The sequence below is a fragment of the Gobio gobio genome, assembly GCF_949357685.1.
Source record: "Gobio gobio genome assembly, chromosome: 6".
Lineage (NCBI taxonomy): Eukaryota > Metazoa > Chordata > Actinopteri > Cypriniformes > Gobionidae > Gobio > Gobio gobio.
The window spans coordinates 5,457,155-5,482,464 of NC_137102.1; the positions used below are offsets into that span (position 1 = coordinate 5,457,155).

General features: G+C 39.8%; 1 protein-coding gene across 1 annotated transcript in view; it reads right to left on the reverse strand.

Annotated features, from left to right (window-relative positions):
- Nucleotides 1-25,310, reverse strand: part of rnf220a (ring finger protein 220a) — a gene marked incomplete at its 5' end in the record, with an annotated part of 170,342 nt that overhangs the window by 60,698 nt on the left and 84,334 nt on the right. The window contains one exon of the mRNA XM_079820325.1: nt 2,088-2,217. Within this exon, the coding sequence (XP_079676451.1) occupies nt 2,088-2,217 (130 nt within the window). The remainder of the gene's footprint in view (nt 1-2,087; nt 2,218-25,310) is intronic.

Consider the following 25,310-nt stretch of genomic DNA (forward strand, 5'->3'; position numbering starts at 1 on the left):
TACTGTAGACTTATAGAAAAGATAACAACCTTTGTAATACGACTGAACCATGACAAAATTCCCATGATGACCAACACCAAGTGCTCATTGTTATGATTGCTTGTTTTATTTTATTGTCAAGCCGTATGCCTTAGAACAGGTGTTTTCAAACTGGGGTCCGGGGACCCTCAGGGGTCCTCCAGAAGGTTCTAAGGGGTCCCCAGAAAATTTCACAGAATAAAAAGACAAAGCAAAAATGTATAAAGTCTACTGAATATTCTAACTTTCATTTCTGTTTCATGTTTCTCTCCTTTCTTGCAGTATACATTGCAGAATTGTATGTTTGCTTAGTATCTTTAGTGAGTTTTTCTCACTATAGTCCCCTTTATCTTGCTTTTTAAATAAATTTGACTATTTAAATGTTTTTTCGTACATAAAAATAGATAAACTTTAACCCTCATAAAGGTTCATCATATTTGGGGGTCCTTGGCATCATAAAGTTTAAAAAAACCCTGCCTTAGAAGATATTTTGAAGAATGTTTAAACTGTTTTGTTCATTTAATGAACGTCAATGGGGACCAAAACAACATTGGACACCGTCATAATTTCATTCATTTTTCAAGAATATCTTCTTTTGTGCTGCAAAATGCATACAAAATGTGGAACAACATAACTAAATGATGACAGAATGTAAATGCAAATGACGCTATCCCTTTTGAACATAAAAACAATCTGATTGGCTGTGATTTTGAAAATATGTGACCCTGGACCACAAAACCAGTCATACATTTTTTGAAACCGAGAAAGCTGAATAAATACGCTTTCCATTGATGTATGGTTTGTTAGGATATGACAATATTTGGCTGAGATACTGAGATTCGAAAATCTGGAGGGTGCAAAAAAATCGAAATATTGAGAAAATCTCCTTTAAAGTTGTCCAAATAAAGTCCTTAGCAATGCATGTTACCACTAATAACACATGTTTGATATATTTACAGTAGGACATTTACTGAATATCTTCATGGAACATGATCTTAATATCCTAATGATTTTCGGCATAAAAGAAAAGTCGATAATTTAGTTATGACTGGTTTTGTGCTCCAGGGTCACATATTTGAGTATGTTTAGGTCAAGGTGTAACAGAATATTATTAAGTTATAAGTTAATTCTGTATTCTTCTGATTCTTCTCACCTTAATCTCTCAATCGCAAACAGCTTTATTTCTCATTTAGTCCATGTCTCTCCCATCCTAAATCAGTATTAAGCGATTGAGCTCAGAAAATAACTCTCTTGGCTATACGCAGGGGTTAAAAGGAGTGCAGGAAAGGCTAAATCACGGGCCTGTAATGTCGAGCGGCATCCAACCCTGACAGACCCGGGAGCAATGATGCAATTTCCTTAAATAACCACCACCATCAAACAGGCAGAGGACCAGAGCCATGTCAGTGTCCACAGTCACTGCCCGCAGGGGAGGGCGGCCCACTGCCCTTTATTAATTATTAAAAGATAACTCCTCAGCGCCGTGTGATGGATAACACTCGTGCAGGAAAGACATCCTGCTGAGAATTAATATCTCCCTCTCTCTTTCTGCCTGTGTCCCCGTTTGAAGCCCAGCAGCGTAATCTATTAAAAACGAAAAGGGGGAATCACAGCACGATTCGCAGCATGAGGTCTACGACATGTGTGTGACCTATAGATTCAAACGGCATTGTTTCTTGTAATGGCTAATGTTCCTTCGAGCTCACAAAGTGAGACTTCCTGTCCGGGTGGACAAGAGAACAGCGTTTTAACCTGGTCGAGTTGATGTAGCAGCAGCAGCAGGGTCCTGGGCCATTGCTCCAGCCAGTGGATGAATGATGGGGACTGTGCTGATCATCTTACCATGCTTAACCCGGCCACATGAAAGGCCATGTGGGATGATGGATGACAGCGGGAAAAAGCACCTGTTCTGCTGCCGCATTACATCAGGAGCAGGTGTCCTCACTGCTGATCTTTAGACCAAACTCTTATGCGAGGGACAGCAGCCAATGCGCTTCATTTGTTTGGGAGACGGTGACAAGAACGGATGGAGCTGTCAGAAGACGGCGGGTATGGATGTGCGAGTCTACCTGATGTGCATGTGGGTGAGCCTCTCCATCTCCTGCTCCATGTGCTCCTGGAGTTCTCCTGGACGCAGCAACACCTGACAGATGGGGCAGATGGGAGCCTGACTGTCATAGAGGGACACCTTCTTCTTACCTGAGAGGAAAACACACAGATAGAGAAAGATGAGGTTTATTTATCATCATAAGATGTCATTACTTAACATTCAAGTTGCCTGGAATCCTTGTTCGACAGAGCCAGTGTTTTGTTACTGAACCACAACTAAAACTTTTAAAAATGAACTGAAATATGAAATCTGAAAAAAACACAGTGTCAAGTAACTGAAGTTGAACTAAAACTAAAATTGAAATAAATAAAAATTAAAGCTAAATAAAAATATTAATAAAACTAAATTAAAATAATAACTATTAGGGCTGTCAAAAGATTAATCACGATTAATCGCATCCAAAATAAAAGTTTGTGTGTGTACTGTGTATAATTATTATGTATATGCATGCATATATTTAAGAAATATTTGCATGTATATACTGTATATAATTTATATTATAAATAAATATTTTATAGATAAATATAATACATATTTCTTAAATATATACATGCTTGTGTGTGTATTTATATATAAATAATAATTATACACAGTACACACACACACATGTTATGTAAATGAATCGATTGCCCAGCACTAAAAAATATTAATTATTATAGTATTAATAAATACTATAATATACTGTAATACAAACTATATATACTATACTATATCATTTAATATAATAATACTATTATAGTACATCATTTCGGGTTTGAGTCCAGCTTACATTGTGTCCTTATCCCATTCATCCTCTCACTCTCCTCAAATATATATATATACACTCTAAAAAATGCTGGGTTAAAAATAACCCAAGTTGGGTTGAAAATGGACTAACCCAGCAATTGGGTCGTTTTAACCCAGCGGTTGGGTTAAATGTTTGCTTAAAACAACCCAATTGCTGGGTAAAAACAACCCAATCGCTGGGTTAGTCCGTTTTCAACCCAAATTGGGTTATTTTTATACATATGGAGTGTATATCTATATATATATATATATATATATATATATATAGAATATCCCCAAAACATAATTACATTTTGGGGGAAATCACATTTCACACAGTCGTATTGGCCCAGTTTATACACTGTATAGTCCATTTGGAGATGAGCACGGGTCAGATGAGTGCTCAAAGTCTTTTTCCCTCTCTTTGGACTGTGTGGATTAAGTGGCTCAGATTTCTGCCGAAGGAGAATCCGTCATCCTCGGCCTCCTGTCTCCTGTTCCCTCATTAAACCAGATCCACAGCTCCGCACAGTTACGCCACTGAGCTTGTGACACTTCAGCTGCATCTCGCACACACACACACTCACACACACACACTTCATACGCACGCATCAACTCACCAACGGATAACATTTCATCAGACACTGTAATTAAACAATAAGGCCGCCCAAGCGACTTCAACAGTTATAAATATATGAACGCTGATGATTTGGAATCTTTTTATAGTACAAACAAGCAGGCATGTGTACGTGCATTTGCATCTGAACACATGGCCGTGTTTATTTTTGTGAAAGTCCATCCGTGTGGGTGTGTGTGTGTGTGTGTGTGTGTGTGTCGAGGCTGCCTGTGAGTAACTAACACATCTTTTGCATGTGAATTATCTAACGTGCGACTCTGTAAATGAGCGAAAAAATATTTCCTGTTTCACTCTGCTATCTCCTAATCTCTCAGATCTGGAGCTAGCCAATCAAAGCGACTATTTTTAGCCCTCTGGGACAATAGATCCTCCCTCAAACAGGATATCCTGGATGAACTCACTGTTACCGACAGACTACAGCTGTAAGCAGCTGTTCTGCTTCGCTGACTCAAAGCGCAAATACACAAACAGGACGTGAGGAAATCACATTTTGGAGATGGACACGCACTAGATCCCTCACTAGCATTAGCCTTCTTCAGATAACGGGAATGTGCGATGCTCGTGCAAAACTTACTGCCACAATGCCATTGCCATGCGGTTTCTAGGGCGTTCTGGGTGGTTTTCAGGACGTTGTTACGCGGTTTCTAGGGCGTTCTGGGTGGTTTTCAGGACGTTGTTATGCTGTTTCTAGGGCGTTCTGGGTGGTTTTCAGGACGTTGTTATGCTGTTTCTAGGGCGTTCTGGGTGGTTTTCAGGACGTTGTTATGCTGTTTCTAGGGCGTTCTGGGTGGTTTTCAGGACGTTGTTATGCTGTTTCTAGGGCGTTCTGGGTGGTTTTCAGGACGTTGTTATGCGGTTTCTAGGGCGTTCTGGGTGGTTGCCGGGACAAATTATTGTTAGGATTTTGTGCTATAAGGTTGCTAGGATGTTCTTAGTGGTTGCTAGTTCAAAAGAGCTAAAAAACGGTGAATTGTTACTCTCTAAAAAATGCTGTTGGGCAATTGGGTTGTTTTAACCCAGTGAATGGGTCGTTTTAACCCAGCGGTTGGGTTAAATATTTGCTTAAAACAACCCAATCGCTGGGTTAGTCCAACTTGGGTTGTTTTTAACCCAGCATTTTTTAGAGCAAAAAATGCTTTTCTTACTTAGTATTTTTGTCTTGTTTTCAGTCCAAATATAAAAAAAATCATACATTAAGAAGCATTTACTAGACAAGCAAAAGTTTTTGTCTTATTTTTGGGGAAAATAACTCAAAATTAAGGGAGTTTTTGCTTAAAACAAGCAAAATAATCTGCCAATGGGGTAAGCAAAATAATCTTGTTTTCTGTTTGAATTAAGATTATTTTGCTTACCCCATTGGTAGATTATTTTGCTTGTTTTAAGCAAAAACTCCCTTAATTTTGAGTTATTTTCCCCCAAAATAAGACAAAAACTTTTGCTTGTCTAGTAAATGTAAGATTTTTTTAGATATTTGGACTGAAAACACGACAAAAATACTAAGTAAGAAAAGCATTTTTTGCAGTGTAGTGTTCACGTTTTGCTATTTTCTCCCTTCTCTTATAACATTTCATTCAATGTGCTTAACGGACAGAAAGATGTCCAAAACGGTTTCCATTGCGCACAGGGAAGCAGCAGATCCACTGTGTCCAATTATCAAAGTGTGTAACAAACATCTGATGTTTTCAGCTTGGTTCGAATGTCTGGGAGGCAGCTATTGATCTGTTGCAGTAGGGGTTAGTGAGCATCTTTTCTCGAGATGATGAGGTAACTCGAGGGCAGGTTGCAAACAGATGTACAAACACACACATAGACACACAGAAGTGGGGCTGTAATCCGGATTCTTCTCTCTACATAAAGCCTTGGGCTCAGTGTGAGCCTGTCCTTGACTTCAGAGGGCACTGTTGTGTTTGTCTTCACATGATGTGTGTGCCGTTGGAGAGGGTGATGATCGCTAACGGTCCAGTCTATGCACACACATACTAACGCAGACAAACATGCGCGTAAACACGCGTAAACGCTCTCTCGCACACGCGCGCACATGCGGCAAAGTCCCTCCGGGGGAACATATCCTCTGCTCACATATTGTCCTGTCAGAAGTGTTTCCTGCAAGAGCACAGATTCATCAGCGAGGAGCTAGCAGGGTCAGTGTTAGCATCCCAAAACTCTCCCTCCCACCCCCATACATCTCTCCACCTCCTCCCTCTCCCCTCCCCAGTCAAGCGTGCCTACGCATACCCATCCCCTATTCTCCAGCACCACTACTTAACGGCCCCACACTCTGGACACTTTAAGTGACTTTGAAAAATAGGTAATCGATTACAATTCTGTGTGTCTCTGTTTCTCTCACCACCCTTTTCTCACTCGCCCCTTTCTCCCCTCCCTCCCTCCCTGTCTCTGTCCAGCCACATCCTGCACATCTATTTCTCATTTTCTGGCCCTTTATTTGTTTTCCGTGCTATCCTCTGTCTTATCTCCTCTCACCTTTTTCTTTCTTTCTATTTTTTTGACATGCACCATGGTAAGGTCGTTCTCTGACCTGCTGACAGAACATTAAGTAGACCTGAATGTTGAACTACATTGAAATTAGTCAATCAATAACAGTTTTATTATTAGTATATACTGTATTTATGTATGTATACAATAAAAACGGTTTCAAATTTATGCATACACTCTAAAAAAAAGGTTCTATACACTCTAAAAAAAAAAAGGTTCTATATTGCACCAAAAATGGTTCTTGGCTCGTAATCATAGGGGAACCTTTTTAGTGCTATATAGCACCAATTTTGGTGCTTCAGTGGTTCTTCAGCGGTTCTTCAGAGGTTCTTCAGCGGTTCTTCAGAGGTTCTTCACCGGTTCTTTGACTAAGGTGCTATATAGCACCTCTGAAGAACCGTTGAAGAACCACTGAAGCACCAAAATTGGTGCTATATAGCACTAAAAAAGGTTCCCCTATGATTACGAGCCTTTTTTTTTAGAGTGTATGGCACCAAAAATGGTTCTTGGCTCGTAATCATAGGGGAACCTTTTTTAGTGCTATATAGCACCGATTTTGGTGCTTCAGTGGTTCTTCAGCGGTTCTTCAGTGGTGCTTCAGCGGTTCTTCAGAGGTTCTTCAGCGGTGCTTCAGCGGTTCTTCAGAGGTTCTTTGACTAAGGTGCTATATAGCACCTCTGAAGAACCGCTGAAGAACCACTGAAGCACCAAAATTGGTGTTATATAGCACTAAAAAAGGTTCCCCTATGATTACGAGCCAAGAACCATTTTTGGTGCCATATAGAACCTTTTTTTTTAGAGTGTATATATATATATACCAGACTGTCCTCCAAAAAAACGACTCTATACACTCTAAAAAAAAAAAGCCTCGTAATCATAGGGGAACCTTTTTTAGTGCTGTATAGCACCAATTTTGGTGCATCAGTGGTTCTTCAGCGGTTCTTCAGAGGTGCTATAAAGCACCTTAGTCAAAGAACCGGTGAAGAACCTCTGAAGAACCGCTGAAGAACCTCTGAAGAACCGCTGAAGAACCACTGAAGAACCACTGAAGCACCAAAATTGGTGCTATATATCACTAAAAAAGGTTCCCCTATGATTACGAGCCAAGAACCATTTTTGGTGCCTTTTTTTTTTTTAGAGTGTAGGTTGTTTTTCAAGCACCTTATTACAACCTTTATTTACGTTTTAAAGTCATGCGCCCTCTAGCTGGCGTACAAATAATGACAGTGTCGTGTTACCTCTGTCGTCATGAAATGATGCCACAATTCTCAATATAATATTGAACCGTTCGGTGCGGCATTCACGGTTCAATACGCGCTTGTGAATTGGTTCGGTTTTGCATTTAAATAATAATTTTTCTACACATTCTATCATTTTTCTCCATCCCAATACTGAACAACGCGACATACATTCACATCACACGTTAGTGTGTAGAGTTATACTCACGAAACACTACAGATATTCACAATCACGAAAGTTCATTATTTCCATGTGTTTTAAAGTCTTGCCGGTTAAACATTTCATTCGCGTGCTTATGCACATGCGCTTTTCCGAGCGTGTGCACTAAACGCCTGTCAAACACGTGATTACTGGACTAAGTCGTTTTACTGCACTAATACTGTCAAATACACACAAGGTTAACATAAACACAGTCGGTTATGTCTAAAGTGAAAGTAAAATCGGCGTGTGTCCGTATATTAGATGCACGCAGGTCTTTAATTGACAGCAGCGCAGCCTTTAGTGAACACGCTGTCCTTAAAGGGACAGTTCACCTCTAAAATTATCATTATTTACTCACTCTAATATTGTTCCAAACCTGTATTCATTTCTTCTATTGAACACAGACAGTTGAATACCAGACAGAAAATCACTTGCTGCTCTTGACTGAAAAACTTTAATACAGTAGCTTTAATAAGAATCAATGTATATTTTATAGTGAAGTAGTGTTTTATTTTTACATTCATTCATTCAATTTCATACTTAAATGCTTCTGAGCTGCCAGTGTTAATCTTTATATATATTTATTTTATATTATACTATACACTAGGAATGTATACAAGGGTTTTTTAAGTAAAGTTTTAAGTTTAAGTAAGGATTTTTCAAGTCTTTTAAGTAAAATAAAGAAAGAGTATTGCAAAAAAATAGTCTTTTTTTCTCCTTAACCTCTTGCCTCCTGTCGCCTAAGAATAGAATAACAAAAAACACTCGTGACAAGCCATCAGAACCGAACCGAACTGAAAACCGTGGTTAAAAAACAGAGGTATGTATTGAACCGTGGACTAACTGTGTTGTTGCATCCCTAGTCGTTACCAATCAAAATGCGTGTTCATTTAAATGCAATGTGTGGACTTTTTAACCGCCATTTGTCATATTTCCATTTAGCAAAAATAAATTTTTTATGAACAACTACACCCACCCCACCCCTAAACCTACCCAGTGATTTATAGTGCACTTTATGAGCACATGCGTTCCCTGAACCCACGATTGCATGATCACATGATCACATGATGTTGTATTTCGCAATGCTCTATCAATTGAGCTACGCAAAACTCAAAATATGACGCAAATAAAAGGAAACAAAGCATTTAGGGAAGTGACAAACAACCTATAGGCGTATTGGTTGGAGAACATGTTGATATATACACTCGCACAACTGGTCAAAAGTTAAAAAAAATATATTTTTAAATGTTTTGAAATGGCATTACATGTTATTATAATTACAATATATAATAATAATTGAATTAATTGGTAATAGTAACTCATTCCTGTGATGCAATGTGAATTGTCAGCAGCCATTAATCAGCAATTTGTCTTCATTGATCCTTCAGAAAATATTGTGATATAATTTGTACTAATATTTCACAATATTTATTATTTGATCAAATAAATGGTAACTTCTTTCAAAATGTAAAAAAAAAAAACTTTTTACCAGTATATATATATATATATGATTTCTTACTTGCATGTGCTTTATTACATACAATTTTGTGCAATTTCATCATGCTCACATCTGCCTTTCTCTCTCTCTTCTCCTCTCTTCAGCAGCGGTCAGCTTTATTGCCCTGACAAGATAATTTGAGTCGTGCCAAAGCAATCACCGTCTGCAAGAGTAAACAAAGAGCGGTCCAGACCCATTCCACAGCAGATAAATCTCCAATCCAACTCTTTCTCTTACTCTTTCTCTCTCATGAGGCCATTTGCAACATGAAATCTGACAACCTGACATATGTGTTTGTGTAGGAATGACAGTCTGTCTACACAGAGTCATTATCATACAGCTCTGTTTATTCTGAAACTTTATGTTTACACGCTGTCGCGGGTTATGCACTATTTAAACGCACGGTAACGTGAATGCTAATGTAAGCTGTGACTGTATCAGTGCACTTTCTGTATTTCCTTGTGTATTTCAATTCCTTTTTTTTTGTCTGTTGACATGTCAGATGGTTTACTGACAGAGTGTTACTCTGACTTTGTTATGTGTGCATGATGGGATATGTTAACAGAGCGTGTGATTGTATGTATGTGTGTCCCTCTGTCCGTGTGTGAAGAGAAAATGAGTGTGTGCCTCTTGAAACTGGCTCTTTAATTCATCCGTACACAATCAATGGGCTCAGTAATGGAGTCATGATGGTTTGGTCAAGCGCCTGTCGGGACCTTAACCACCTCCCTGTCACTTGTCTCCCTGAAAACACACACTCACACTCACAAACCGAGAGAGCTGGTCATTTGGCAGCTTTGATGTTAATACAAGATGGAGAGGATTCACACAATAGGACACACACTAAATCATCTGTCTGTCAGCACTGTCTGATGAACGCCTTTAGAGTAAAAGGATGAGTGGACATGGGTTTGCAAATACCTGAAGCCGTGTCAAAGCTTCACATATATCCATGTGTGTGTGTGTGTGTGTGTGTGTGTGTGTTAGTGTATGGGCATAATGTTTTTCCTATAGACCACCCCATTATGTGTGCATGCAGTGTGGTGTTGGTGTCCACATCGTCCCCAGAGAGGATTGACTAATAGAGACAGCCAGTGATTAATCATGTCTCCCCTGTGAGGGCTGGAGGGACACACACACACACACACACACACACACACACACACACACACACACGCACGCACGCGCACGCACGCACACACACACACACACACACACACACACACACACACACACACACACACACACACACACACACACACACACACACACACACACACACACACACACACACACACACACACACACACACACACACACACACACACACACACACACACACACACACACACACACAGTCCTTCAGCCCTGGACACACCCTCACAAACACATTATTTGTTATATTTGTTGTGTATTTCTATTACTTTTACACTATTTGCTGTACTTTGTAAACTTATGCCTTATATATATATATATATATATATATATATATATATATATATATATATATATATATATATATATATATATATATATATATATATATATATATATATATATATATATTTATATCTTACATCTGTATGAATAAATAAATATGTATATGTATATATACATGTGTGTGTGTGTGTGTGTGTGTGTGTGTGTGCGTGCGTGCGTGCATGCGTGTGTGTGTGTGTGTGTGTGTGCGTGTGTGAGCGTGTGTGCGTGTGTGTGCGTGTGTGTGCGTGTGTGTGTGTGTGTCTGTGTTTATACACTAAACAATGTGGGGTTAAAATTAACCCAAGTTGGGTTGAAAATGGACAAACCCAGCAATCGGGTTGTTTTAAGCAAACATTTAACCCAACCACTGGGTTAAAACAACCCATTTACTAGGTTAAAACAACCCAATTGCTGGGTTTGTCCACACTCTAAAAAATGCTGGGTTAAAAACAACGCAAGTTGGGTTAAAAATTGACTAACCCAGCATTTTTAGAGTGTATATATATATATATATGTACCCACACACGCACACATATATATACTATTATTTAAAAAAGTCGAGCAGCGCAACTGTTTTTAATATTGATAATAAAAAAAACATATTGAGCACCAAATCAACCAATATTTCATAATATTACTTTTTTTAACTGTATTTGTTTTATCAAATAAATGCAGCCTTGGTAAGCACTTATTTCAAATCTTCATAACCATTTAATTAATTTTAATTCTACTTCCTTAATTCAAATTCTGAATATATATATATAAAAAAAGCATAAATAATGCTATAAGAATGAATTACTAAAAGTTCCACATAATGGTAAAATGCAGATTTTTTTTACTTTTTTATTTTAGAAAAAAAATATATATATATATATTTTATTATACATATATATATATTTTTCTAAAACAAAAAAATACATATATAAATGTTACAACTTTACCAGCCATCACAATTGACTTAAAACGCACCATGCACTAGACCACACGTGGTCTCTAAAGCATCCCATTCCTCTTGTCCATTTCTTATTCTTCCCTCCATCTCTCCGTTTCCCCTTCTTTCCCTCTCTAAGGGAGTGAGTGATGGCTAGCAGAAGACAGAGAGATAAATCCTGAGGCATGGAGGGGGTTTGGCGCATGCTGCTTGTCAGCGCGTTAAAGATGATTAATGTGGGATGCCCCCCTGTGCCGGACCCCTGTGTGGAGAAAGGTGGGGACTCCGTTTAATCTGAAGGGCCGGCGAGACCAGCGCGCAGAGAGGGGCAATAACAAGGAAATAGGACTGACAGAACTTTTTAGTGCTGAGATTTCTCACCTAAATGCCATGCTGTGAGAGAGAGAGAGAGATGCCTTTGACAGCTCTGACTGAGTGCTGGCCTGATCTTCTCTAATTTGCCAAGATGGATGGCTCTCTCTCACTATCTCACACTCTGTCTTCAAAAATCCCCTCTTCTCGATATAGCACACCTTCATCACAGCACATTTGCTCACCCGGACCTCCATTCTGATAGCACAGCTAATGAGGGCCAGAGCCAGCGGCCTCTCTCTGCATTAGACATCCCCTAATTATTAAAAGCACTTTCATCACACGTAACCTTTCGCTAACCCCACTGATAGCACAATTACACACTGGACGGATGAGTTAGCGCATGCTAATATCTTAATAGCGTCAAAATTTGCTGCCTTGGAATCAAGCTAACTTGGCCGCTAGCCGTGCGGCGATGTAGCATTCGCCTCTAGCTGCCTCTGACACTCCTTGTATGTTGTTTTACAAGCCGTTGTGTAAAAGGAAAAAAGAGCTCCACAGAAGCCGCCTCAAACGCACGCTCCCCTGGTATCTGGCAGCCCGCCATCGCATCTCCGGCTGGGGCTGTTAGCTGTCTGTCTCTCCTCTCATTTAGCCTCACGCAGAATAACTCAAACAGCATGCGCCCTATTTATTTAACTGCTTCCAAATGCAGAAAAACCCCTCCATGCTTACATATCTGTGTCCATAAAACCTGCCGCGGCAGATACTGTGAAACGTTTAGATAGAAAACTATCATATAATGTACGTAGGCATCTTTTAAAGACTTAAACATTACTCTCGTAATTGCAGTAAATTCGCTCGTTCGGTGGGTTTAATGGTCTTCGTCTGGTTTTCTAAGAGTCAAGAGTGAGTTTCTGAGTTTAGGTGTGTGTGCCACGTGTGTGAGTGTGTGCTTCCTGAGCAAAACAGAGAGCTCTTAGCGCATTGGCGAGAGAACAAAGCTGCCACTAATGGGCACAGGCAGAGAGCATGTGCCGTTTGAAACCTCTCTTGTGCCCATGCTGAGCTCAAGATGGAGATGGAGATGGCAAGGAGTCCTCCCTCCACACCTGGGAATGCCTAAATTCACTAGCGGGACACACCAGCTGCCTCCTGTAAAGCCAAACACTGCACCCACAGGTGCCCAACTGCACCATCCGCACAGCATGGGCATGGAAGTAAGTTGGTTAAAGTACAACATTTTAAGTTATTCTTCTCAACCCTGGTCCTCGAGGGCCACTGTCCTGCAGAGTTTAGCTCAAACTTTGATCAATCTCACCTGCCTTTAGCTTTCTAGTAATCCTGAAGAGCTTAATTAGCTGGTTCAGGTGTGCTTGATTAAAGGGTTAGTTCACCCAAAAATAAAAATTCTGTCATTAATTACTTACCCTCATGTCGTTCAACACCCGTCAGACCTCCGTTCATCTTCAGACACAAATGAAGATATTTTAGTGTAAAGCTGATGGCTCTGAAAGGCTTCAGATAGGCCTCCATTGGCATTCAGTACATTTACACTCACAAGACCCATAAAAGGCACTTAAAACGTCGTTACAAAGTCCATCTCACCACAGTGGCTCTACAATAATTTTACGATGCGACGACAATAGTTTTTGTGCGCAATTTTTTGACCAATCATCAGCTAAGCCAGTTCATAATGTGACCAGCTTAGCTGATGATTGGTCAAAACCATTGCTGGTAACCAGAATATGTTAGCTTTTGTTTTACTTTTGTAAGATTGGTTAAAACTATTGCTAGCTGAACCATCTTAGCTACACTCTAAAAAATGCTGGGTTAAAAATAACCCAAGTTGAGTTGAAAATGGACTAACCCAGCGATTGGGTTGTTTTAACCCAGCGATTGGGTTGTTTTAAGCAAACATTTAACCCAACCGCTGGGTTCCATTTTCAACACAACTTTTTTTAGAGTCTAAGCTGTTTTGATGGTCAAACAGGATGGTCAAAATATTCATTTTTTTCCTCTTTAAACCATATTTTTGCGTTTTGACTATCCTGTTAGACCAACAAAACATCTTAGACTAACTAAGGTGGTTCAGCCAACAATGGTTTTGACCAATCATCAGCTAAGCCAGTTCATAATGTGACCAGCTTAGCTGATGATTGGTCAAAACCATTGCTGGTAACCAGAATATGTTACATTTTATACTGCTGGTCACCCATTTTACCAGCAATATACAGCTTGTGCCAATAACAGACCAGTATTGTCCGTATAAAACCCATTTAAGATGGTCCAAACTGGTCTTAGCTGATGTTTTCATAAAATTTTAACACAAAAGAGTTATGGTTTTAAATCTTTCACAGATGAGTTACTCACTTTGACCATCAGAAGGTCTCCAATCCCACCCAAAAAACCTGTCCTCTTCTCATTTCATAGCAGGGCACGGCGTTAAACAGGTTTTTCAAGCATGCATCAAGTGTTTACGCCTGCCTCGTTCTCTCTCCTCTTGCCTTTAAGCACGCCAACATCAGTAAACAGTGAAATCTCTCAGCCTCTTACCGAATGTAACCGCATTACACTGTCTGATAACGTCGTCAAATAATGCCCGATAAGAGGAATTTGATTTGATTCAGGGCCTTTTTTCTCTCCCTTTCAAATGCTTTTCTTTTCTTCTCCTTGCCTTAAGGCCACACACACACACACACATATCTTTATGCTCTGCATCTTTGAAAATGACACTGCCTTGTATGCGCAATCAAATAAATCCAGCGAGCCTGTCAGCCTTCATTTTTTCACCTCCCCTCCTCCCTAAATCAGAGCAAGGTGAGCCGCTACAAGTCATCTCCATAATGGGAAATATGTGCTTTATACGCAAAAGGATTGGAATTAGACTGATAATGGGACTGTCCATGTGTGTGTGTGTGTGCTTTTTTACTTTATTGTAAGTGAGCAGAGGAAACCCTAAGCAGGCTGGACAGTTCCTAGGCTGATTACTCAGGGTTAGGTGAGAAAGAGGGGAGAGGATGAGAGAAGAAGGGAATGAGGCATCGCGCCTCATTCGAAAGGACGTCTGATGAAATGGAACGAGGTCATCCTCGGTTTGGGACCTGACGAGCGTCTGTGCTAACCGTGCACGGAAGCCGATCACCGCTGACAGTGATGCATTGTGCTGTTAAACAGCAGCTCCTCACGCTACCGATCACACACACACACACACACATACATATACTCAGGGTGTCACATTTAAAAAGGCAAATGCAATCAGCACCTGAGAGAGGAGTGGGGCGAGGGGAGTGGTTGCGTGTCAGTATCGCTCTGTCATTCTCTCTCAGTGTTTGGCTAAAGATGATGTCGGTTTGATGCGTATAATCAGCATATGTGCTGGGCGTGCAGGCTGTGATGTGGAAACGCAAGCCAGTTATTAGGGCCAGAATCATAACTGGGCTCATCAGAGGGGAGGAGACTTGATTATCTCAACACGCAAACAACTTTAAGGACTTTTTAAAGGGCATGATGGGAAACTGTTTCGCAAGTTCTGTGTTTGTGTATTGTAGAATTGGCTCTTTTTCGGTGAATAAGTGTGAATTTGAATTAAATTAAAAATGTGGATTGATTTAAAGAAATACTTTAATTATGCATTACTTTTACAGTACACTTTAAAAAATGCTGTGTTAAAAATAATGCTGGTTGAAAACGGACTAACCCAGCAATTGTTGTTTTAAGCAAACATTTAACCCAACCGCTGGGTTAAAACAACCCAATTGCTGGGTTAGTCCGTTTTCCACCCAACTTGGGTTATTTTTAACACAGCATTTTTTAGAGTGTAAAGACATTTATAATTTTGCAAAATATGTTATTTTAGATAAATGCTGTTCTTTAAACTTTCTATTATCAAAGCACAATGTTTCTTCAGCACCAATATCTTTTTTTAATATTACACTATAAAAAATGCTGTGTTAAAAATAACCCAAGTTGGGTTGAAAATGGACTAACCCAGCAATTGGGTTGTTTTAACCCAGCGTTTGGGTTAAATGTTTGCTTAAAACAAACCAATTGCTGGGTAAAAACAACCTAATCGCTGGGTTTAAACAACCCAATTGCTGGGTTAGTCCATTTTCAACCCAACTTGGGTTATTTTTAATCCAGCATTTTTTAGAGTGTACTGTTTTTATTGTATTTTTTATCAAATAAATGCTGCATTGGTAAGCATGCATTTCAAAACATTACAAAAATCTTACCAGCCTATACCAGCGGTTATTGTACATTCAAAGTTTGCCTTGCTACAGTCTAAAAAATGCTGGGTTAAAAACAACCCAAATTGGGTTGAAAATGGACTAACCCAGCGATCGGGTTGTTTTAACCCAGCAATTGAGTTGTTTTAAGCAAACATTTAACCCAACCGCTGGGTTAAAATGACCCATTCACTGGGTTAAAACAACCCAATTGCTGGGTTAGTCCATTTTCAACCCAACTTGGGTTATTTTTAAATCCAGCATTTTTTAGAGTGTACTGTTTTTATTGTATTTTTTTATCAAATAAATGCTGCATTGGTAAGCATGCATTTCAAAACATTACAAAAATCTTCCCAAACAATCCCAGCGGTTATTGTACATTCAAAGTTTGCCTTGCTAGTTAAAAATTAGTTTTCAATTAAATAATTTAAATTCTACTTCCTTACATTCAAATTGCAATGTTTGCTGCCTTAATTCATTTCTGAATGCGGCACAATCCTGTTGCATGTGTGGGGAAAGACAGCACAAGTTTAAGACCGACTGTGGCTTGCTTTGGAGAACATGTGGGTTTACTTTGAGGGAATAGTGTTGAGAAGGCGCCTTATTGCGGTAAGTGTGTGTGTGTTTGGTGTGAGTGTATGGTGTTCAGGATAAGACTTGTGTCGGTGGGTGTGAGTGCTCACAGTAGTGACAGCTGTTTATTCAATCAATCACCTTGTGGATGGCACAGCAGAGTGAAACGGCTGGAGATTGAGTTTTGCCTCACAGGGGAAAATGGAGCAAATTAATAGACCATTACCCAGGCGCTGACCCAGGAAATGAGGGTGACACTGCAGGGTTAGATCTGCCAGCTTGCTTACCTCGCTCTCTCTCGCTCTCTTTCTATCTCTCTACAGTCCTTACAAAAGGCGAAAGCCTCAGTCCCAGCACCCCCTTCTCCTCCCTAGGGGTAAGGACCATTACGACTCCGGCTTTGTGACTGAGAGGAGGCAGGGAAGGACACATCTCTGCTTAAATATGGATGGATTTGCGCGGCTCTATGAAATCATGCGTTTGTCTGAACAGGTGGGCCATGTTTGCTGAGTGGGCAGGGTTGAGTCCCAGAGGACATCGTCCCAGTTGGGCTTTGCACACGTGGGCGAACGTTTCCTCATTCAAGGGTCATTCGTCAACAAGCAAAATGCCTAATGTCCAATGCAGTGAGTGTGCTAAGACCAGTGATGGGAATAACGGCGTTATAGATAAACGCCGTTACTAACGGAATCATTTTTTTCAGTAACGAGTAATCAAACGAATGACTGTTTCTCATGTTACAACGCCGTTAGCGTTACTGAGAATAAAACGCGGCGTTACTATATTGAGCTCACTGAAGCGGTTTTCATCCAAACAGGCTCTCTGTCAGTCGGACCCTTTTTTTTCTGTGTGTGTGTGTGTGTGTGTGTGTGTGTGTACACATAACTGATGATGATTGGTGGGTGGGAGACAAGGTTGAGGTTGATAGGTTGAGTTCACACACACACATATGCACGGTCACACACACCAATGACCAGGAGGAGTCAGAGCGATGGCAAGTCCAACATATTCAAAGGCTGCTTTCACAAACTGGAAGTATAAGAACTACTTTTCCCTCGTTGAGGTGAAAAAACCCCCAGCAATTGGGTTGTTTTAACCCAGTGGTTGGGTTAAATCTCTCCACATCGGTCCAACTTGGGTCATTTTTAACCCAGCATTTTTTAAGAGTGAATGTGTGTGTTTTGTTGGCAATCAGCGCGCAAGTGCATACACTCTAAAAAATGCTGGGTTAAATACAACCCAAGTTGGGTTGAAAATGGACAAACCCAGCAATTGGGTTGTTTTAACCCAGTGGTTGGGTTAAATCTCTCCACATCGGTGGCAAGTAATTCTAATCTAATGAAGAGCCTCACATCATCACATGCCGCCACAAAATTAGTGGGTAAAAACCCAGGAGATAACGTGAGCTCCACTACCAAAGGAGTAGTATAGTACTGATAATATTTACACAATATTTACACTATAGTAGGCCTGCTGATAATATTTACAATAATGTATTGAATTTGAAAGGTGTCTCTCACATTGTCCCACAACATTACACTCAAAAAAATGCTGGGTTAAAAATAAGTTGGGTTGAAAATGGACTAACCCAGCAATTGTGGGTTGTTTTAACCCAGCGGTTGGGTTAAATGTTTGCTTAAAACAACCCAATCACTGGGTTAAAACAACCCAATCGCTGCGTTAGTCCATTTTCAACCCAACTTGGGATATTCTTAACCCAGCATTTTTTAAAGTGTACAATAGTGTACATTAATGTACAATGTTTTATAATAATAATTGATTCTATTTAGTGTCCAATTCATTCATTTAACATATTTAATATTGGGGGCATCCAAGTTATTTGACATATTTGAACATTTGAAAAAAAAAAAAAAAAGTAACACAGTAGTTACTTTCCCAGGTAATTAGTTACTTTTATAATGATGTAACTCAGTTACTAACTCAGTTATCATTTGTAAGAAGTAACTAGTAACTATAATGAATTACTTTTTTTAAAGTACCGTGCCCAACACTGGCTAAGACACACATTGTGCTACTCATATCCCACAGCTGGATATGGGTGACCCGGGAACCTGCTCAAAATATTCTGGGCAGGAGGTCAAAGGTCATTTCTGCAGTCCTTATGTGCTCAGCATACAGTCTGGAAAACATCTGTTGTGTACAAGCATCTTTAAAAAGCTATTTTACATGCATTCTAATGTAAATATATACATATATCAATTTAAGATCTGACAGGAAATGTCTTGCAGTTCAGATGAAAACACAAATCAAGATTAGGGAAGCATATCGAGTAAACAGGAATGATGCTAACTTTGCTTTAAAACTCACGTCAAGTACATAGAATGGTAAAGCGAGTGCTAAAACTGCTATAAAACTCAATGTGCATTGAATGCTAATGCTAATACTGCTAAATTGCAATAATGTGCTCTAAAAGTGTGTTGAAGCGTGAATGTAAAACAATGTACTCTGTGTGCCCTGAACAAATGTTGATGTAAAACTTCAAAAACTTGCATAAGATTTGGTTTTGTGTAAAAGAAATGTAATAAAGAAAGGGCATGACTAAAGATTAAAAAAGAGAGAGACAAAAGCTTGGCCAGATGGCATGTATTGCACGCTGAGTGCTCAGGCTTGTAACTGATGCCATGTGCTGCCTACTTTATGCTTGTCCATTAGTGGGCTTGTACACACACACACACAAGCACTGTTTCCTAAATAATGCCTAACCATAATTGATAGCACAAAGCCACCAATAACCTCTACAGGTTTCTTTTCATCAGTCCTGCCGTCGGTGCGCCCCTCTCACGTTCTCTCTCTCTTTTCCTTCCTGCTCTCATATGCTTGTGATGGGGAAATAATTACCAGAGCCAATTTACTGTTTATACTCTGATGTTTTAACTAATTACCACTAATGGTGACAGAACAGCAGCCAGTGGAGTTAATTGAATTTAGACGGCAGGGCTGCAGGTCCGTCTGAATAGAGCCTCTCAGGAACTGTCATAACCGGCCGCCCCCACTTCTGCCTGCGTTAACACCCCTGCCTGTCATCGCTTACACACACACACACACACACACACACACACACACACACACACACACACACACACACACACACACACACACACACACACACACACACACACACACACACAATGTCTAATGCATAAACAGACAACTCCCATTCACACGAGTCGCCTGCCCGCTCCACATCAACTCCCTTTCATTCCTGTGTTTCCTCATATTATAGGTGATCTCTATAGATGTCTTATTAGCATCTGAGGCTGACATGTGTACTAACGTCAGATTATATTTATTTCTACGATGAAAGCTTTCATGCATTCTTGACTTATTTACACTGTTAAAGAGTTGATTGATCTCATGCTAAACATGGACATGAGTTGATGTATGAGAGTATTTCTGTGCCAAATACACTCCTCTTTAGGATTCGAAAGTTTCGGAAAGTTAGGTATGGCCCTGTAAGACTTCATAAAGGGCGGAATTGCTTGTATGCGCACTTGTCCTGGATGAGCGTGCACACACACACACACACACACACACACACACACACACACACACACACACGCGCGCGAGAGCCGCTCATCAACGAGCTTTCAACAATGTCACTAAAGAAGTGTGTGTGTGTGTGTGTGTGTGTGGGGGTGGGGGGGTGGGGGGGAAGCTTGTTCAGCTTCCCAAATAACCCAGCATTAAGGAAACAGTGGATGCAGTTTGTGTTTCCGGAGTTCTGCAGGTGTGTGTGTGTGTGAGTGTGTGTGTTTGTTCCCGATCATGAGTGGAAACCGTAGGCGGTGAGTGAAACTGCATCAAACACTCTAAAAAATGCTGGGTTAAAAATAACCCAAGTTGGGTTGAAAATGGACTAACCCAGCAATTGGGTTGTTTTAGGCAAACGTTTAACCCAACCGCTGGGTTAAAACAACCAAATTGCTGGGTTAGCCCATTTTCAACACAACTTAGGTTATTTTTAACCCAGAGTTTTTTAGAGTGAATGTGTTTGTTTTGTTGGCAATCAGCACGCAAGTGCATACACTAAAAAAATGCTGAGTTAAAAATAACCCAACTTGGGTTGAAAATGGACTAACCCAGCAATTGGGTTGTTTTAACCCGGCAATTGGGTTATTTTAGGCAAACATTTAACCCAACCACTGGGTTAAAACAACCCAATAGCTGAGTTAAAACAAACCAATTGCAGGGTAAGTCCATTTTCAACCCAACTTGGGTTATTTTTAAGCCAGCATTTTTGAATGCTGGCTTAAAAATAACCCAAGTTGGGTTGAAAATGGACTATTGGGTTGTTTTAACCCACCAATTGGGTTGTTTTAACCCAGAATTTGGGTTAAATGTTTGCTTAGAACAAACCAATTGCTGGGTTAAAGCAATCCAATCACTGGGTTAAAACAACCCAGTTGCTGTGTTAGTCCATTTTCAACCCAACTTGGGTTATGTTTAACCCAGCATTTTGTGTAGCTGGCCTCCGTTACATATACCCTTTAAATCTGAAACTTTTATTAAAGTCGTGATGTAACTACAGAAGTAGCGACAGATCTTTTCTTCCATAATGTGACATAAATCCGCAAAACGGATTCCAGAAAAAGAAATATCCATTGATTGTTGACTGGATGGAAGCATCGGATTGGATGAAGAAAGGGGCGAGTTTGGCATTCGTCATTTGAAAGTCTATTTCGCAAGAAGATCGAGATATGACATTTTGATTCTAAATTACACGCTCAAATAAACGTAAAAAAGGATTGATTTCCGGTGGCTTTGTCGTTGCAAGCCTTTAACATTCTGACGGTTTATCATGTCACGTCTGGTTAGCACATTCTGAGTCAGTAACCATACTCTGGTATTTCTGATTCCTGCTGTCCTGGTTAGCCTCTGCTTGGCCCCTGACTCAACACATCCTGCTTCAGCAATTTGGAAGAGCCAAGACACAAAAAAAAAGTCGTAAAAGAGCCGCCTGATACACTAAAGGCTTAATGATTTGAAAGTTACAAGAGAAAGTGCTGCAGGAAGTCACCGTCAATCATATCTAGTACCGCCGCATACGCCAAACGGTCTGAGCTCACTCTTCGCGTGCGGCACGGACGCTCCCGGGCGATTTTGAGAGCGCGCGCAACGGTTAACCTCTTTCCCCCTCGTTCGACCTGGAGCGCATTAGACATATTCCTTTTTACACGTGTTAACCTGCTGGCCTCCTCCGCAGTAGATCAGATCAATGGAGCTGAGCTTCGAGGTGTAGAAGTGCAGAAACTGACTCTGGCTCAGAGGCTGTGATTTGAATATGGAGCCCGGCGAACATGCTGTAATCTCACCCTCGATAGCTCAGTGTATTGAATGACTCGAAATTGATTTTCTGTTCGAAAAGCCACTTTTCTCATGTACTTGGCAGTTGGAGAGCAGCCCTAAAGGAAGTTTGGGTCTCTGTTGCCTGCTTTAAGCCCTCAGTGCGCCACTCCTCTCGCCCTCCTGCCGCAGTCGCTCCAGCTCTGGTGTAGACGGAGTTTGGAGGGATGGAGAAAGTGAGATGTGGATTGATTTGTCATCAGAGACGCTCCTGTGTCTGCCTGTCTGCAGCCCAAAGCGGAGAGCTGTGAGTCTAACCCTGCAGTACGACAACACAGCCATCTCTATTTATCTCTACCACACACACACACATAAACACACACTCTTCTGGGCATTAGGGCCAGGGATTTCCTGTTCCTAGCTCCTGCTCATCTGTCAGCAACAGCAAGGAGCTGACACGAGCTAACACCTCCATTCCACAAACCATTTAGAGCTTAAGCCTCCCTCTCTCTCTCTCTCTCTCTCTCTCTCTCTCTCTCTCTCTCTCTCTCTCTCTCTCTCTCTTTCGCTCTCTCTCTCCCTGTTCGCCCCTTTCACTTTCTGAGAACAGTTAACACGGCACCTGTCTGTGCTTCACGGGAGAGATTGGGAGAAACAAAGTTATCCCGCTGCCCTAAAAAAACTAAAGCAAACTCTCTACTGAGCGTATGATATTTTCTATCAACCCTCACCAAACGGTGCCATTAGATTTTAATTAAAACATTATTTAGTGTGCTTATCAAGCAGAGACATGTGCTCATAATACAGGAAAACAATTCTGGTTGATACTGATAGAATGATAAATTATTTTTCATGATATGGTCGATAATAAATGGTCAATTTTATACTACATCAAATATTATTTTGACAGAAATTACTACTTTTATTCAGCAAGGATGCATTAAATTGGTCAAAAGTGAGAGTAAAGACATTTATAATGTTAGAAAATATTTCTATTTCAAATCAATTCTGTGCTGTTAAATGTTCTATTAATCAAAGAATCTTGAATCCAGAACTTCTTGAGTACTGTACTTTTTGAGTGTCTGTACTTTACTTGAGTATTATTTTTTCTGGAAACGTATTACTTTAACTTCACTACATTTGAAAGACAAATATTATACTTTTTACTCCACTACATTTCTATCAAGGTCCTCAAAGTCGAAAGTCGTTTCTGTTACAGCTTTGAAAGTCAGTGGATGATTTTTTTTCTTTTTTTAAAAGGTTTTTCAGTAATCACTCAGTTTTTGAACACTGAACACTGATCAGTTTATAGCAAAATGGAGGACGGTGGGAGATTATCGGATGTGTATCAGTGTATTAGATCTGTGCATTCAGCCTTAAAGTGACAGCAGCTTTGTAAAGAGCTTTGTAACTAAGTATTGAAATGAGTTTAAGTTGGTCATATGCTAGCATGTCGGATGGAGCATCACTGACTGGCTTAAACCACCATGGTGGCATAATGTGCATTCATACAACAATGCAACAATAATAAAAGAATGCATTGACGTAAAAATTGTATTTACTTTTGATACTTAAGTAATTTTAAAAACAAATACTTCTGTACTTTTACTTAAGTAAAAATCAGAACTTTTATTATATTTAATATTTGACCAGTAGTACTTTTACTTTTTTTTTTTCTCAAGTAATAGAATTGTGTATTTTGTCCACCTCTGTCTGAATCACAGTTTCTAAGAAATATAAGCAGCACAACTGTTTTCAACATGGATAATAATAAGAAATGTCAGCATATTAGAATTATTTCTGCCAAAAATTCAGCTGGATGGCACATTAAAATATATTCAAATAGAAAACAGTTTAAAATGTTAATAATATTACTGTTTTACAGTATTTTTGGTGAGCATAAGAGACTTAAAAAAATGAACAAAATCCAACAGACCCCAAAAATTTGTACGGTCGTGTATTTTTATTTTGTCTAAATAGAGTACATTCAACATAAAACACTTTTTAAATGCTACAACTGAATTTATGCATCAGCCAATGTGCAATTTCCAAATTAACTGTATTATTAAAATATTTGTTTTTCTAAAGATTTAAGTGTGCAATCTGAAATAGGAAAATGAGCATGCACAATTAAATATTCAATATTGGCCAATATATATAATTTAAAAAAACCCAAAAGGCCCCAGAGCGAACGCAGTTGAGCACATCTACCCAGTAATTTAATATCACACACTCACACAGTCACACATATACCAGCATCCATTTCTATGTGTTTGTGTGTGTACTAATCTGTCAGAGGGAGTTTGACTCAGAAATATGGCACAGGGGTCACAGCAGTGGAGCAGAAGGCTAACAGGAGCGTTGCTAGTTAGACGTCTCTCAGTACAAATGGGCTGTGATTTATCCTCGGCACAGCAGCACAATTGCATACAGCCTGACTTGCCCAGCCGGGTCTCTATCACTCCATCCTGTCACCTCTCCAAAGCTACTGTCAGTCCTGTCTCTCACGCTCCCTTATATACAGTGGGCAAAAGTATTTAAGTGAAAGTATTTAAAAGTTTAAGGGTGCGTTCACACTTGTAGTTTGGTTCGTCTGGTCCGGAACAAAAAGCAAAAACAAAACATATAGTCCTGGTCCGCTTAGCGTTCACACTGACATTTTTAACAGCGAACCTAAAGTTACTGAACCAAAGGCATATAGGGATACGGTCACAACCTGATTGGTCGGCTTTTATGACGTATATTTCGCGACGGAGCTGCTTACCGACCATTCAAAACAATGCTGTGTGCTGGATTAAACGCCATTGTTTTATGCGTGTACATATGGGTTTATTTTTACCAACTGAGAACTTTTAATCGAACCAAACATGACAAGCGTGAACGCACCCTAAATCACACTACTTAAAAAAAAAAGGAATAGTTCACCCAAATGTGAAAATTCTTCATCTACTCGTCCTCATGCCGTTCCAATCATGTATTACTTTCTTCCGTGGAGCACAAACATGTTTAATTTAAATGTTCTTGGTATGATACTTGTTATATGATGCATTTGTAAGTGCAACTTAAAGGATTAGTTCACTTTTAAATAAACTTTTGCTGATCATTTACTCACCCCCATGTCATCCAAGATGTCCATGTCTTTCTTTCTGCAGTCAAAAAGAAATTAAGGTTTTTGATGAAAACATTCCAGGATTTTTCTCCATATAAGGGACTTCAATGGGCTCAAAACGGTTCAAGGTCCAAATGACAGTTTCAGTGCAGCTTCAGAGGGCTTTAAACGATACCAGATGATGAATAAGGGTCTTATCTAGCGAAATGATCAGTTTCTGCGAGAAACCGAGCAGTATTTATGCTATTATTTTACCTCTTATCAGACGAACGTGATCATCTCTGAGCTCAGCCATAACTTCCGCTAAGTGAGTGTGGTCATAGATATATCGATCGTAGATGCCTCATTCTACCGATCCGTGCAGGCGCTAATGAGGCATCTACGTATACATCTATGACCACACTCGTAT